This window comes from Cebidichthys violaceus, unplaced genomic scaffold (assembly GCF_023349555.1).
Source record: "Cebidichthys violaceus isolate CVI_PGR_0920_01 unplaced genomic scaffold, fCebVio1.0.p SCAF_4, whole genome shotgun sequence".
In the NCBI taxonomy this organism is placed as follows: Eukaryota; Metazoa; Chordata; class Actinopteri; order Perciformes; family Stichaeidae; genus Cebidichthys; species Cebidichthys violaceus.
The window spans coordinates 10,783,879-10,799,573 of NW_027176594.1; the positions used below are offsets into that span (position 1 = coordinate 10,783,879).

The window sequence follows — 15,695 nt, forward strand, 5'->3', positions numbered from 1 at the left end:
AAGGAAAGACAAGCATCTTGTTTTTATGGTGCCAAGATCAAAATAGGTCATCGTCAATAAAAAAGGCCTAGAAATATCCTGAGCCCATCTTACGGTTGTTTAGTGAACTGGTATCAGCTACAGTGGGTACGGAAAGTATTCAGACCCCTTTACATTTTTCACTCTTTGTTTCATTGCAGCCATTTGCTAAAATCAAAAAAGTTCATTTTATTTCTCATTAATGTACACTCAGCACCCCATCTTGACAGAAAAAAACTGAATTGTAGAAATTTTTGCAAATTTATTCAAAAAGAAAAACTGAAATATCACATGGTCATAAGTATTCAGACCCTTTGCTGTGACACTCATATTTAACTCACATGCTGTCCATTTCTTCTGATCCTCCTTGAGATGGTTCTACTTCTTCATTGGAGTCCAGCTGTGTTTAAATAAACTGATTGGACTTGATTAGGAAAGGCACACACCTGTCTATATAAGACCTTACAGCTCACAGTGCATGTCAGAGCAAATGAGAATCATGAGGTCGAAGGAACTGCCCAAGGAGCTCAGAGACAGAATTGTGGCAAGGCACAGATCTGGCCAAGGTTACAAAAGAATGTCTGCAGCACTCAAGGTTCCTAAGAGCACAGTGGCCTCCATAATCCTTAAATGGAAGAAGTTTGGGATGACCAGAACTCTTCCTAGACCTGGCCGTCCAGCCAAACTGAGCAATTGTGGGAGAAGAGCCTTGGTGAGAGAGGTAAAGAAGAACCCAAAGATCACTGTGGCTGAGCTCCAGAGATGCAGTAGGGAGATGGGAGAAAGTTCCACAAAGTCAACTATCACTGCAGCCCTCCACCAGTCGGGGCTTTATGGCAGAGTGGCCAGACGGAAGCCTCTCCTCAGTGCAAGACATATGAAAGCCCGCATAGAGTTTGCCAAAAAACACATGAAGGACTCCCAGACTATGAGAAATAAGATTCTCTGGTCTGATGAGACGCAGATTGAACTTTTTGGCGTTAATTCTAAGCGGTATGTGTGGAGAAAACCAGGTCCGAAGGTTCACCTTCAAACAAGACAATGACCCTAAGCACACAGCTAAAATAACAAAGGAGTGGCTTCGGAACAACTCTGTGACCATTCTTGACTGGCCCAGCCAGAGCCCTGACCTAAACCCAATTGAGCATCTCTGGAGAGACCTGAAAATGGCTGTCCACCAACGTTCACCATCCAACCTGACGGAACTGGAGAGGATCTGCAAGGAAGAATGGCAGAGGATCCCCAAATCCAGGTGTGAAAAACTTGTTGCATCATTCCCAAGAAGACTCATGGCTGTACTAGCTCAAAAGGGTGCGTCTACTCAATACTGAGCAAAGGGTCTGAATACTTATGACCATGTGATATTTCAGTTTTTCTTTTTGAATAAATTTGCAAAAAGTTCTACATTTCTGTTTTTTTCTGTCAAGATGGGGTGCTGAGTGTACATTCATGAGAAATAAAATGAACTTTTTCGATTTTAGCAAATGGCTGCAATGAAACAAAGAGTAAAAAATTTAAAGGGGTCTGAATACTTTCCGTACCCACTGTATATACGGCCGGATCCATTTCAACCATTAACTGACTTTGACCCAATGCACTTTGGATGAGCTTGCTGTCACAGGAATGTATTACTTCAAGTGAATCGGCAGAAAACAAAGTCTTGTTGTGTCTATCGCAGAAACATTTTGCTATTGTTGCTGGTTGCATTTGAGTCTCAGGTATTTGTTGATTCAAAGGTTGGAGAGAGGCTGTCCAACATCTGTCCAAACCGTCCCGTCTTTCCACAGCAGATCAACACCAATACTCTTCTCTCCACCAGAAACCATTAAAGGACAGCGGTGTTTCATATCTAAACTGGATTGTTACCGATTCATAATGTCGGCCTACGTCTAGCTTAGTGTGCATGGTGCAGCTGTACCGGGTACTTTGTTCATGAACAATGTCCTCATTTATGATATGTGAAAGCTGGATGGGTGAGTGTGAGCACACCTCGACACAGTTGTCGCAGACGGAGCAGTGCGAGCAGCGCGGCGGCCTGTAGAAGCGGCAGGTTGAACACCACTTCATCCGGACCTGGATCCCTCTGATCTCCACAGTCTTGTAGAGGGGAGCCCGAAAATCATCCTCTTTGTCCTCGTCCTCCTCAGCTGCAGGGACGCACACATGATAACACACCAACACAAAAGCTTGACATTTAACACAATGAACAGCTAGACTTAAACAGATGACATGTTCAATATTCCTACTTAATACGGCAGAAAATCCCTGATTAGTGAAAAATCTGATGATGCAGATCCTGCTTTAAATATTCTTCCCCCTATTTTCTTCTATCCTAGATCACAGTGGCTAACTACAGGTCAGTTAGCCATTGCTGTGGGTTAGTTAATATGACTGCTGTGTGAGATCTGATCACATTTAAAATGTACTGCTTCAACTCCTCCCTTTACTGATCCACAAAAATCTGCCTGGTGGACACAAGCGGAGAACTTTTTTATCTTTTTGAGGCTATCACAGGATCATCTTTAGTGTGTGGAAAAACAAGAACGTGTCTTCCATTATTTCCCCGTTAAAGGGTTTTTGGGGAGTTTCTCCTTATCCCATGCGATGGTCCAAGGACAGAGGATGTTCAATGCTGCAGCTTGTAAAGCCCTCTGAGGGAAATCTGTAATTTCTGATATTGAGCCATTCAAAAAAATGTAATTGAATGTATACACTTTAAAAATCAAGCCAAAAGGCAAAAATGCAACAACATCAATATCAACATCACACACTATATATAGCAGCTTCGGAAATACACAAGGGCAAAGGGCAAAACTGCCCCTAAGAAATATAATTTTGCCCCTGATATCACTAGGAGAGGGGCAAAAAATGCCCCCATAATTTCCTCTAATAATAATGATAATTTAATGAACTTGTCAAAGACATCGTAGCCTATACGACCCGGTCCAGTTCTCATAGAATGTTTTTGATTTTCGCCTTGACTGATGTTGCGTGTGCGTGAAGAACCGACCGTTCTAAAAAAATATATAAATGGAGTGCTTCTTAAGAGCATCGAGGGGGCGCCGAGAGGCAGGGGCTGGGACAGACGGTAGCTCGCCTCGCGGCGGACCGTCAGCTCGATCCCGAGATCCAACTACGAGCTTTTTAACTGCAGCAACTTTAAGATACGCTATTGGAGCTGGAATTACCGCGGCTGCTGGCACCAGACTTGCCCTCCAATTGATCCTCGTTAAAGGATTTAAAGTGTACTCATTCCAATTACAGGGCCTCGAAAGAGTCCTGTATTGTTATTTTTCGTCACTACCTCCCCGAGTCGGGAGTGGGTAATTTGCGCGCCTGCTGCCTTCCTTGGATGTGGTAGCCGTTTCTCAGGCTCCCTCTCCGGAATCGAACCCTGATTCCCCATTACCCGTGGTCACCATGGTAGGCACAGAAAGTACCATCGAAAGTTGATAGGGCAGACATTCGAATGAGACGTCGCCGCCACGAGGGCCAGCGATCGGCTCGAGGTTATCTAGAGTCACCAAAGAGGCCGGGGCACCCCGAGAGGCACCCCGCATGGGTTTTGGGTCTGATAAATGCACGCATCCCTGAAGGTCAGCGCTCGTTTGCATGTATTAGCTCTAGAATTGCCACAGTTATCCAAGTAACGTTAGAGCGATCAAAGGAACCATAACTGATTTAATGATTTTTCCCCAGGCGCCTGTCATGGGCAGCCCACAGCTCCCTGATACAGGGATGGGTCGAATGCAGAGACAAATTTCCCCCTTAACGGGATAAATATAGTATAATAAAATAAAAAAATAAAAAATAATGAGCCCTTCGCAGTTTCACTGTACCGGCCGTGTGTACTTAGACTTGCATGGCTTAATCTTTGAGACAAGCATAAGCTACTGGCAGGATCAACCAGGTAGCCAAACGACACCGGAGGGGGGGGGGGGGACGCAGCCCGACCGCATGCGCTGGAGGTGTGGGTACGCCTGCCCCCTGAGGGGGGCGACAAGTGGGCGAAGCGAGCATTGGGGTGGGGGAATGATGCTGGTAGGGTTTCCCGGAGCACCTGCCCTTATGTTTTTAGATGTTTTTGTTCTTTGTTTTGTCTGTCCTATCTGTATTTCCTGTACTAGGTAGGTACAACGTGATTAAAGGCAACAAAATGTATAAATATAAGTTATAATTATAAAAAAGAAAGAAACGTTATAATTGTTAATATTTGTTTAAAAAATGTCATAACAATAAATAACCACAAAGAAAGAAGAATACAATTTAATATATTGTCTGATTTATTGTTTATTGTTGTTTGTTTTTTGTTAAAAAAATCTAAGAAAACACTTTGAATCTGTAGACTACTGCCTAATAGTCTTATTATTGCCATTTAGTGACAATTGCTCATATACTGTAAGCCTAAATAAGTATATTTCTTATTTTTCAAAAAAAGTGACCCCAATTTTTTTTTAAATGCCCCTGGACTTCAGTCAGTGGGGGCAAAAATTGCCCCCTAAAAAATATGTAAATTTCCTACCCTGATATATAGTATATTCTACCATCCATGGACTCACCTCTCGGGAAGATGCCGGGGTCCATGAACGTGGCCATGCAGAAGTTAGCCAGAACAAACAGGAAGATGACTCCATTGTAGATGGGCACCGCTACTGAGAAACGCTCTGAGAGCCACGGACACCTGAGACATGAACACAGAGGACAAGGATTCTGTCACATTCTATTGTTCAGTTGTAATGAAAGTGAGGCTGTGCTTCCTGGCAGACAAGCTTTTTGCTACTTTAATATACAGACTGATAAATATTATCATTATTAATATTTCCTGAGAAATATTCTTGTTGAAGATTTTTTAGACTGATATTTATTTCATCCGTTACATCCAGAAAAGTTGTTCTCCATATGGATTGCTGGGGTTGAATATTATTAGAGCTATAATCACAACGACATGTACGTAAACTCAAACCTGATTCAAGGTGTGCCCAATCATTGACCAAGCCCCTAAAAAGGATATGGCTGCCGGTTTCCTCTAGTTTTTCTTTTTTCTTTCTACAAATAGACACAATCTGTGAATACGATATTTGGAGCTGTATGAATACACACTGCTGACTGCTTCCAGTCATTGAGCAAAGCTAATCTAAGACAGCGCACAAGTGTGTTTCCCAAAATGACGAACTCACGGTTGTACCAAAACAATTGATATAAAAAATGTTTTGGGAATAAATTAAGCTGGCAACAGCTGACACCCTGTGCTAATTAGTCACTACATGCATACCATATTCATGCAAATTATTTTTTCAAAATAAAAACCTCAAGCCAACATATACAAGGAATTACAACCAGTCTACTGCTTCATGGTCAGGAGGTTTCTTTGATGTTTTTGTGTTTTCAAAAAACTGTTTTCTGCCTTTTTGTTTAGTGTATGAATTCACCAGTGAGACAATAAGAGAAGTGTGACTGCAGGGACAAACAACAACAGAGACAGGGAGACTGGATCATGGGCATTTGTCAGAGTGACAGATGTTGGCCTATTTTCTCCTCACTAATCTGACAGCCCAGCCCACCCCACTGACCACACACACACACACACACACACACACACACACACACACACACACACACACACACACAGACACAGACACAGACAGACCATTAACCATGGTTGAAGGAAGCTTGTAGTCTAAGATCGGCATTGCCAACCACTGCTTCTCTGCAGTCTCTGGACTGTGGCTCATGAGGTAGAGCGGGTCATTTAAAGCTCCTCCAGTCCCATGTTGAACTATTCTTGGGCAAGACCCTGAACCCCAAATTGCTCCTGAATTGCCATTGGTGTGTGAATGAGCACTAGTTTCTGCCATCAGTGCGTAAATGGTTTAATGTTGACATGTAGTTTAACACATGTCCGTTAACGGGTTTAAAAAGCAGACTCACTCATTAAAACTGCTCTTTGGGTTGGCTCATGCTATCTAACGTTTGTAATTTTGTGTGTTTTTCAGGTCTGTGTTGCTGGTGTATTATTGTTTATTTTACTGTTTTATGGTCTTATTTTTAATATATTTGTATTCTTGTGAAGCACTTTGTGATCCTGTATATGACAGATGCTATAGTAAAAACTTGACTTACTTACTACTAAAAGGTATCCCAAACTGGAATGGCTCTACTGCACAAATTAAATAAGCCTGTTCATGTACAGACAGCAGGGTCCATGTTCACTTCCTATTAGCTGATGTTATTCACATGCAATGCAACAGGAAATAAACTGGGACACATTTGGAATGTTTATGTTTACATGTGAAATTGTCTCTCACTGTTTAACTCTTGATCAAGAAAATCTAATAGTAGGGGTGTAACGAGTCTCTAAACAGAGACCCAAACAGATGTACATGGTCCGGTGATATGATTTTGTCTGCTAGCACAAGTTTGAGAATGTGAAATAATGTTTTGCACATGTAGAAATATGTTGCGCAAGATGTTTGTGCATACACACATTTGCATGTGTGTAAAATGTTCGGTGTATTTAAAATTTGTGCGGAGAAATTTTTAACAGTGAGGTTTCAGATGTGCACACAAGTTTCATATCTGTGTACGAGGTTACAAGCTACAAGCATGAATTTTGACCATGTTTTTACGCCTGAGCTGACTAGCCAATCAGTATTACCATAGATGTATGTCTATGTGTTCGTCATATTGGAGCAATCAAGGTCCACTAGTAAACAAATACAATGAGTATTGAGAGGAAAAGACATCATTAAATTTGGTTTGTTCTAAACATGAGAAATTGAACACGATAAAGGTTACTTATTGGAACTAAATTCAGTTAGTGGGGGTGGATCTTTGTTTGAAATATCAAACATGTTACATAATTAATAAGACTGATTCAGTCTGTAACATTAAGATATTGACTGTGAACAGGCTCAGCACTAACTTTTAAAAGTGGTTGCCAGGTTGGCATCAGCTTTTGGTTGCCCAAACTAGCAATATGGTTGCCATTTTTAGTCAGAGTATATTTTAAGTAATTAGGATACTATGCAGTTATACGTCATCTTTATAATGAAACTGTGGAATAAGCTTTATTACAGTGAGCAAACACCATTCTTGAGTCCAGATCAAAGATCCCTGGATACTCCCAAGTCTTCTTTTTGTTTTTGTTCAGTTCATCTGTTTTTTTGTCAGTTGAATCAATTTGCATTGCATGCATTTGTGACGTTGACCCCCACAGTCAAACAAATTCATTCGCTTCGCCTTTGTCTCTAAAAAACAGATGAATATCCGAGTAAATGCACCAGCGCACGAGCAGCGCTGTCCTGTTCCAGGTCCGACTATAATGGCAATATTGACTAATACAATAAATATAACAAAATTATTAATTTTGCTACTGCCCCTACTATTTTCTACATGTTAAATAGTGGTTGCCACTAGTGCTGGGCAGTATACCGGTTCAACCTGTATACCGGTTTTAATTTCCCGTATGATATGAATTTTTCACACACCGTCATACCAGTACATAGCCGAAACAACTGCTGCCACTCTTCATCAGGCAGCTAAATATATTGTTCGCTGCTATGAGCGCTGCGGTCAGAGCTAGTTGTCTTAAGTGTATTGAGAGGGACCCCTAATCATGGTTATAACACAACAATTAATAACCCACAGCTAACGCTCTTTAACGGGGCAAAACACCACGACACAACAGTTTGTGACACATAAACAATAATTGTACATTTATAAAATGTCACCGCCGAATGGCATGCTGGGTACAGCTCGCTAGCTAGCCCGTTAGCTAGTCTGTTAACAGCTGGGGAAGGCTCCTTTCGCTACAGTAACGTTACATTAAAGAACAGAGAAGAGCGATGCAGGATGAACAAAGAGAGACCGGAGGTGCACCAATAGAGTCTGTGTCTGCTGTTTGGAAGTGTTTTGGTTTTAAAAAATCCGAGGTTTTGCGAGTTTGGAGCCACTGTTGATGCCGCTGGTGGTAACACGAGCAACTTACATCACCTCAGCAGAAAACGTGAGTTATTTTCATGTGTGTAATTTACACCTTGAAAACTGCAAACCTATCTACGTCATGTTTTTATGTTTGTTAAATTCTCAGTAGCGATAACTAAATGATGTGTATATTATACATATTACAAACAAAAACACTAAAACACTCACTTTTTTGTAGATTTTTGGGGTATTTTGGCATACCTATGCAACGCTGATGTGTGGTATTTGTTATAAATGTTCGTTGGTACATAGAGGGTGATACAAAGCTGTACATGGAGGGACATAGGACCCAGGGGAATGTAGGTGAAGGAAGCAGGAAGAGACGGAAGACAGCCACACAAACAGCTATTCACCGCTCGCTGCCGGCCGGTTCTTGTGTAAAAAATGTCCGCTTAATAATTAAACGCGCACTAAAATAATTTTCGCCGTTAATTAGGTAATGCGTTAACACGGTAAAAAAAAAATACCGTGATATACCGTGAAACCGCCAGAATCTTACAAAATACCATGATACACATTTTTGGTCATACCGCCCAGCACTAGTTGCCACTAATTAATTGATTGCCAATTTCTTAAAATACATTCACTGCTGTGGTTACTGTGGAGCCTCGTACTGCACAATTATTTGGGCAGAGAATCTGTTCACATCAGAGACACCCGCGATTGCCGTGAGGGGCGTATCGAACCCAAATTCTGGCCAATTATCCTTTACAGAGGAGTCCCTGTTATACGGTTGTGATCATCAATGCAAGTCTTAAATCCCACTCCTTTAGGTCCGGTTTTAATTTCTACTAGCTCCTGATAACATTTTCTGGTTCTTGCTGATCAATTTCACTTAAAATAACAGCTGCCTTCTGTGGCTGGAAGCAACGCTGATGGGAGCTCTGAGACTGAACCAAAACAATAAGCTGAAAGACACCAAACACTCACAAGAGCTGAGGGACATGCAGTTGGAGGTAACTGGTGGGATCTGTGGGAAATCACCAGCAACACCTCTCATTATACACAGCCATTTGATTAATTGTTAATCTAAGAATATTGATTATTGCAGCTTGAAGGACTGCCTCACTAACTGCTGCGTCTCTCACGTGTGTGCTGTCCACACAGACAGCACTGTGAGCATGGGCACTGAAATAAAAAGCAAGAGGTTCCACAATGCACACGCATCGCTCCGGCCGGGGCTTGTGTCAAATCATCACCAACTCAATCAAGCAAACTCAGCTGTTCATACAAAGAACAAGGCCCTGCTCTCTATTATCCCATTTAACATTGCAGCTTATAAACAGGCCTGCATGTGTGTGAAACAATGCACTGTTGCTACTTACGTGAAGCAGAAAAAGAGCGTGGTGGAGCCAACAAGGAAGAAAGTGGCTGCCGACACCGGGACGTAGCGGGAGGGTCTCAGGGGTCTGGTGGACGGGACCGCGGTATGGGGGAGGGGTGATGAGGACGGACCCCGCCCTCCACTCTTGCTGCTGCCACCTGGCATCACTTCCTTTGTGTAGTGGTGTGTGTGGCTGCTCAACAACTGCTATGCCGTGGAATTTAGAAGTCAGGGTTAAAATGTTTCAGGAATTGTCTGGTGGCAAGTGTGGATTTGTAGTTTGGGGGTAGAAATGATGGATTGGCAACACACAAAATAAATGTAAATGGACAGATATAAAAGAGATGGAGGGATGGGTGAGGGGGGCTTCCTCTTTCAAGTGGAAAACACTTGAGTGATTACTTGTCGTCTTAGGTCAATCCTGATCTACTGTGTGTGTGTGTGTGTGTGTGTGTGTGTGTGTGTGTGAGATTAAAATAAATCGCTCTGTTGTAAGAGCCTTTTTTTCCTCTCTGCCTGAAAACAGGTGGGAAGGCGGGATGAACAAATAATCCACAGATTGTTAAGAGGAGGAAGTGTGTGGACAGAGTTCTCTTATAGAGTTGCAGGTAAATACACAACACTAGTTTCACTCACTGTTCTACCCAACATGTCAATCAATTACAAACACAAGAAAATAGAAACCTCACTGGTCTGTTTCCACACAAATAAAGTCAGCCTAAAAACAGGACATCTGCTTTATGTATAACAAGGTGAATGAAGGCTCAGTGAAAAAGATGATAATAGTGCAATTAACAAAACATGGCTGTTATTGAGATATAAAAACACCATTTGGGCACTTCCATTAAAACACTTGTTAGATGATTTGGTCCTGACAAACAGAAAAAAACAAAAAGAACCAATAAGCTGAACTAATGAACCTTGTGCCTGATGTGAACTCGTCCAGTTTGATTTGACCGGTCTACAGATGGGAGCTTGGTGAGGTACAAGAGTTGGCAGAGGTAGGCGGTAGAAGATGAACTTACAAGATAGACCAAAATAAATGAAATGAGGCTGAAAGAAAATGGAGCGGAAAGCTTTAAAAAAAAAAAAAGAAAAGAAAAAAGGCAAGACCTAAAATGGGAAATGGACTTGTTTGTTGCTAAGTCTATGCAAGCAAAAAGTGTGGAGATCACGTCAATTGAAAGTTTTTAGCACCCAGAGATAAGCAGTCGGGGCAGCTGTAGCAATGTGTGAAAAGGTTTTGCAAATAAAAAGTGCCGAGCCCTTGCTCTCTGTTAGAGAAGGAGACTATTTCCTTTCAGTCCAGGACTCTTATTAGAAACAGCAGTCTGTAAACGGGCCAGTAGAGTAGCCTGGTTTTCCTGTGTCGGGGCATCCCTAAACCCTGCTGGTGGCTGATTCAAACCACCTCACCTGCTGGCTGCACCAGGGATGTGATTGGAAGACAAAAAGCAGCAGGTGGTGGTGGTGTAGTGCTTTCCAAAACATCTGGGGGGAAATCCAGTAGAACATCCATTGGTATCCATGTAAATTAAATGTTTGAAATAGAGCTGAAATTACAGTGTCAATTTGGAGCGCCAGGGGTTATGTGCGAATAGACAGCAGTATTATCTCATACATCAGCCAGCTATGGCCACATAGAACAACTCCGTTCTCCCCCGATCTCCTTGTTCCACTGTGTTAGTGGACGACCGCGCCTGTTAGTTATGTAACCGTCTGCCTTCCAGCTACAGGCCGTTTTCAAGTATGCCCTCTTCTCCAGGGACTTCCAGGGCCTTTCCTCTGCTTCCTTCCCCAGCGGAGAGCTCTTAGGCTTGGATAAAACCCTCCCACGGCAATCCTTGGGAGGACACAGCCTCTCCCCGGAGCAACGTCCGAAAAATGACCTCAGCAAAAATGTTAATAACTGTGGCTTTTATGTGTGGAAGCCAGAGATTCCTAGGTTTGAAGTATCCTTCTCCAACCTCAAAAGCAGGATTCGGTGGTGATCAGCGGCCTCCTGGATTGTTCAATAGGAGAGCTTCGTAGACATGGATAACACACAGAGGTGGCTGTAGCGAATATCAACCTCAGCAGCTCGTCCTGGGTCAAGAAAGGAAATGAATCCAATCTGATGGTTGGTCAAGATGCACCTACAGTAGCCAGGAGAGGAACAAGGGTCTGGTAAAGATGAAACACTCCAATGGGATAACATATATTTTATACTGTATTTCCAGGTTCAGGCACATTTAGCTGTCTTTGCCAAGACAGCATCACTGCTGGCTAGCCAGGCTGATATATTGACCGATATCAGCCTACTGCAGATTTGGGTTGTCAATGAATATTAAACATTTTAATATGTATTTAATATAATTTTTTTTCCTATTGTCAATTTTGGAGAAAAAAAATGTAATCGAAAAGTAACACTAACAGCGCACGTTCTTGCGTGGGCCTGGGCCGCTGCACTCACTGTACCACAGGACAGAAGTCACACAACATCAGCTTCACTCACTGAAAATGAAATGGAGCTTTAGGTCGAGCTGCACAAGGAACAATTCAACAACAACCGTAATGGTGGCAGAGAACTCTATCTGAAAGGCCTCACTACGGGAGAGGTAGAGAGAGGTCCACGGTCTCTGAATATAGTTTTACAGTATTTCCTTAATTTGTTTTGTGTAGATACATCAGTCTTTTAAAAAGACATGTTTATGCTGACATAAATATACCTATACAGAAAATGATGTCTCTAATATAGGTTTGCTCTCTTATGGACACGATACGCAAAAAAATAGATATTTGAATAGTTCAAACCTATGTGTTATTTAGGATGACATAATCACATGATTTGGATGCGGCTATCTCAGCATCAGTATGTCGGCCAATAAGTAAATAAGTACGTCTCATGTTGCAGTCCTCATGACAGTCCTAAATGTCATCACCTCATCATTTTTTCCTGTTAGATATTTGTATGAAATTGTTATAATTAGCACATTAATTCTTTGGGTATAGCCCGTTTCGGGTGAGGTCACAGTGACCTTTGACCTTTGACCAAAATGTAATCAGGTCATGGTTAGAGTCCAGGTTCAGTAAATTTACAAAGTGTCACCAGAGAACACTGATTGTAAAAAATATCCAGCTCATGAATCTTGGTCACATAAAAAATATGTAATTATTATTATTACAGTATTAAAAATGCAGTATCGATCTAGCTACAGTTGCAACTACAGAGCTATGGTTTAACGCATTTCATAAACCCAAATAAGTTGTTCAAGTTAGTAGTGTCTGCTCAATCTGACAGGACTCCTAAAAACCACACTCATCAGGTCCTTTCCTCAGTAGTAAACCGAAACACAGTAAGTAGTAGTAGTACACACACTAAGCTTTCACTACAAGAGCTCCTCTCAACAAAACCATTGCACAGGTCCCTGTGATGCTCTAAAGTGCCAACGTCTCAGCAGAGCTACTCCTGGCCTCTCTGTGGTTCATTGAGCCCTCACAGCTCAGTAGCTCAGCCAGAGACAAAGACCCTGCACAGTTGTTCACTTCATGGACTTGAGACATCAACGCTTCAATCAATAAGCAAATGAGTACACCTGTTCAGGCCCGTCTTCCTACACTTCAATCTGTTACTGCTGCCCCATTCATCAGCATTAATTGCTCTTAAATCACTACTTCTGTCTGCCTCGACCTGTATTGATGTTCATGGTGATGTTACAACCTTTTCAAACTCCATAAAGTCATGGAAAACAAATAAAACCTCCTCCGAAAGCAGGTCTACAGCCCAATTATCTACACAGAGGTGCATGAGACAAACTCTGAAAACTAGTCTCCAGTAGGGTTGCAATTAAAGATCGGCTTCATCATCTGTTCTTCATAAATAATAAATAATATGTACCTAATTTAAAAACAGACACAGGAATTGACCATTTATTGCAAATCCATTAATGTTCCAGAAGCTTTTTCACCACCTGTATATTACCACTAGAGAAGTCAGTTATATACAACTCAACCTATAGCGAGCAGAATGGGCTCATTTAATTAAAGCAGCACGTTTCCTGTTAATTTTGAAAAATAAATACCTACACACTGAACAAATATCAATATCAACAATCATTGTTTTCATTTAGTCACGCAGGTTTCCTGGCAAACATCTTTTCTCCATTACATTTGGTTTACTACTTTTAGTATTGGCCTATCTAATCTGTATTTGTATGTATTACACAATTAACTGAGTTTTGGACAAAAGCATTTGGTCATACCGTTGTGAAAAGGCAGTGTCTGTGGTTACCCACTTTCTAACATGACCTTATATTAGTAGCCCTTGCAAACCAAACAGTCTTTATAATAGGGATCTCTTTGAAGCTCAGTGTTTCACTGTGAAGGGGATTTTATAAAGTATGTTGCCAAACATATGCACCCTGCCATGAAAAACTAACACCAACACAAGATACCGCTCCTAGTTTATTATCCAGTATTTGCCTGAACAGTTGGCAGGTGGCAACGTTATGACATGTCAAGGCCAAAATTAAGGGTTGTAACTCTGTCTAATGGACCTGGTACCTCCAAGTGGCATGATGTCCAATACTGAACATACACACTCATGTACAGTAAGGGAGACATCTGCTTTGATATGCTGCTCAATAAATCACAGCCAATCACATCACTGTGTTACTACACACACAATGAGATATTTACCTTATTAGTCCGCTCATTTGCATTTCCTCAAGCTCCATGAAGATAGAAGGTATTTCCTCATTCAACCATTAGTCATTTCCATGTGAGCTCATCAAACTGTGCATCCTTACTCCATCAGGCAGAATCTCTATCTTGCAAATGCTAGAAAATCCACACACACAATGGCACCTTCTTACATCTAAAAAGGAGCCTACAGCATTGCACTTACACATGCGTCCTGGGTGTGTAAGGCCCGCTGCAGTCAGCAGCTCTGTACCACCAGCAGTTAACGCATCAGTATATGCACCAAACCGGTCAAATGATGCCAACAACCTCCTTTCCTGACCACAAGATTCCACTTTTGGATTGCCATTATAGTGACATTTTGCAGCGTTGGTTTATATAGAACAGCTTACTGACGTCTCCAATGCAGGCAGAGGATGCTTTCTAGAGACAGATGAGCCAGGTGACACACAACCTGAATTGATGGAGTCAAACGACACAGCAGCGATTGGTCTGACAGCTCAGTAGACACGATTCAGCCGGGCAGAGATGTGCCACTCACATTAAGACAAGCATCACGCCGAACTACATTAAATTCTCACAATTGAGTGATGCGGATGTGCTCGTGTCCATGTTTCGTCACATACACGTTACTTGAAGCCCTCTCTCGATCGTGCATATAACGGTATAATTGTGCAGTGGCATCTGGGTTTGATTATTGCTAGCGATAAATCAGCCAAATTTCTGATGGTAATTTCGGGAAATAATTTGGTCAAATGTCTTGTGCATACAAGTGAAAGACATTTAGCCCACATAGTGAGGACGATAACACTGTTAGAGACCTGGGATGAAGAGTAAACATTAGCTACAGTATATTTTCTGGTGCTATGTTAACAGTAACCGGTTTGTATCAGGATGCTCACTGAAACGTTAGCGAGTCCATACTGATGAAATGAAAGTAGGGTGGAGATTACTAACGTTAGCGTTCACGGTAATGATTCACAGTAGCAGCACGATAATGGAAAAGATCAAACATTAGCTGCACCAAAGCAAAGACGATTGTAAGGATCAGTATACTGTAAGAGCTCATTGTCCATATAACATTAATATTAGCTAGACGTAAGCTAACGTTACTCCGGTCTCCACTGGTTAGCCCTCGCTAGCAGCAGGCTAACAAGTAACCTCACCTGTGAGGGGTTTACACTTCTTCTGGGTCCAAAAACGGTGAATGGGATGTGCCGGTCCTGGTCGTGTTATTTCCTCCTGGGATAATTATCAGCAGAGACAACTCCTTAACGTTAACGTTACGTCCATTATTATCCATAAAACTCATTCAGCGGTGCCAGAAAGCTGTACGAGTCTTGCTGTGCAGGCTAGCTACCCCGGCGCCAAGCTAATACAGAAACCGTTAACGTTTGGCTGGTTAGCCAGACACGGATACGTCTGCCGTTATTCTACTACACGCAGCTAGCTGGACTAACGTTAACTGTTAGCTAGGGGTGGAAGCTGCTTGTTTTTTTACTTCTTTGAAATTGCTAGTATCTGTCTTGCAGGCCGCTCCACCAATACGGAAGTTAAAGAGAATAAAAACAAGTGAATATAATACCCAAACAAGTATGTGATCTTCTCATATACCCATAATATTGGTGGCCAAGAGATTCCCAGAGGCCGACATATTTGTCAGTACTACCAACTCTAATGTCAGGGTCTA

The 15,695-nt window shown here is 42.0% G+C and overlaps 1 protein-coding gene across 5 annotated transcripts in view; it reads right to left on the reverse strand.

The window, feature by feature from the left end:
- zdhhc5a (zinc finger DHHC-type palmitoyltransferase 5a) overlaps positions 1 to 15,695 on the reverse strand; it is a 30,826-nt gene extending 15,131 nt beyond the window's left edge. For 2 of the 5 annotated variants that reach the window (XR_011104760.1, XM_068726703.1), the window contains exons 1-4: positions 15,172 to 15,695; positions 9,327 to 11,460; positions 4,578 to 4,699; positions 2,008 to 2,165 (exon numbers count right to left, since the gene is read on the reverse strand). Coding sequence is in view for 4 of the 5 variants with exons in the window: in XM_068726703.1 (XP_068582804.1) it covers positions 2,008 to 2,165; positions 4,578 to 4,699; positions 9,327 to 9,490 (444 nt within the window). In the remaining variant the exon portion in view is untranslated. The remainder of the gene's footprint in view (positions 1 to 2,007; positions 2,166 to 4,577; positions 4,700 to 9,326; positions 11,461 to 15,171) is intronic. The other 3 variants (XM_068726704.1, XM_068726705.1, XM_068726706.1) reach the window with 3 other exon arrangements.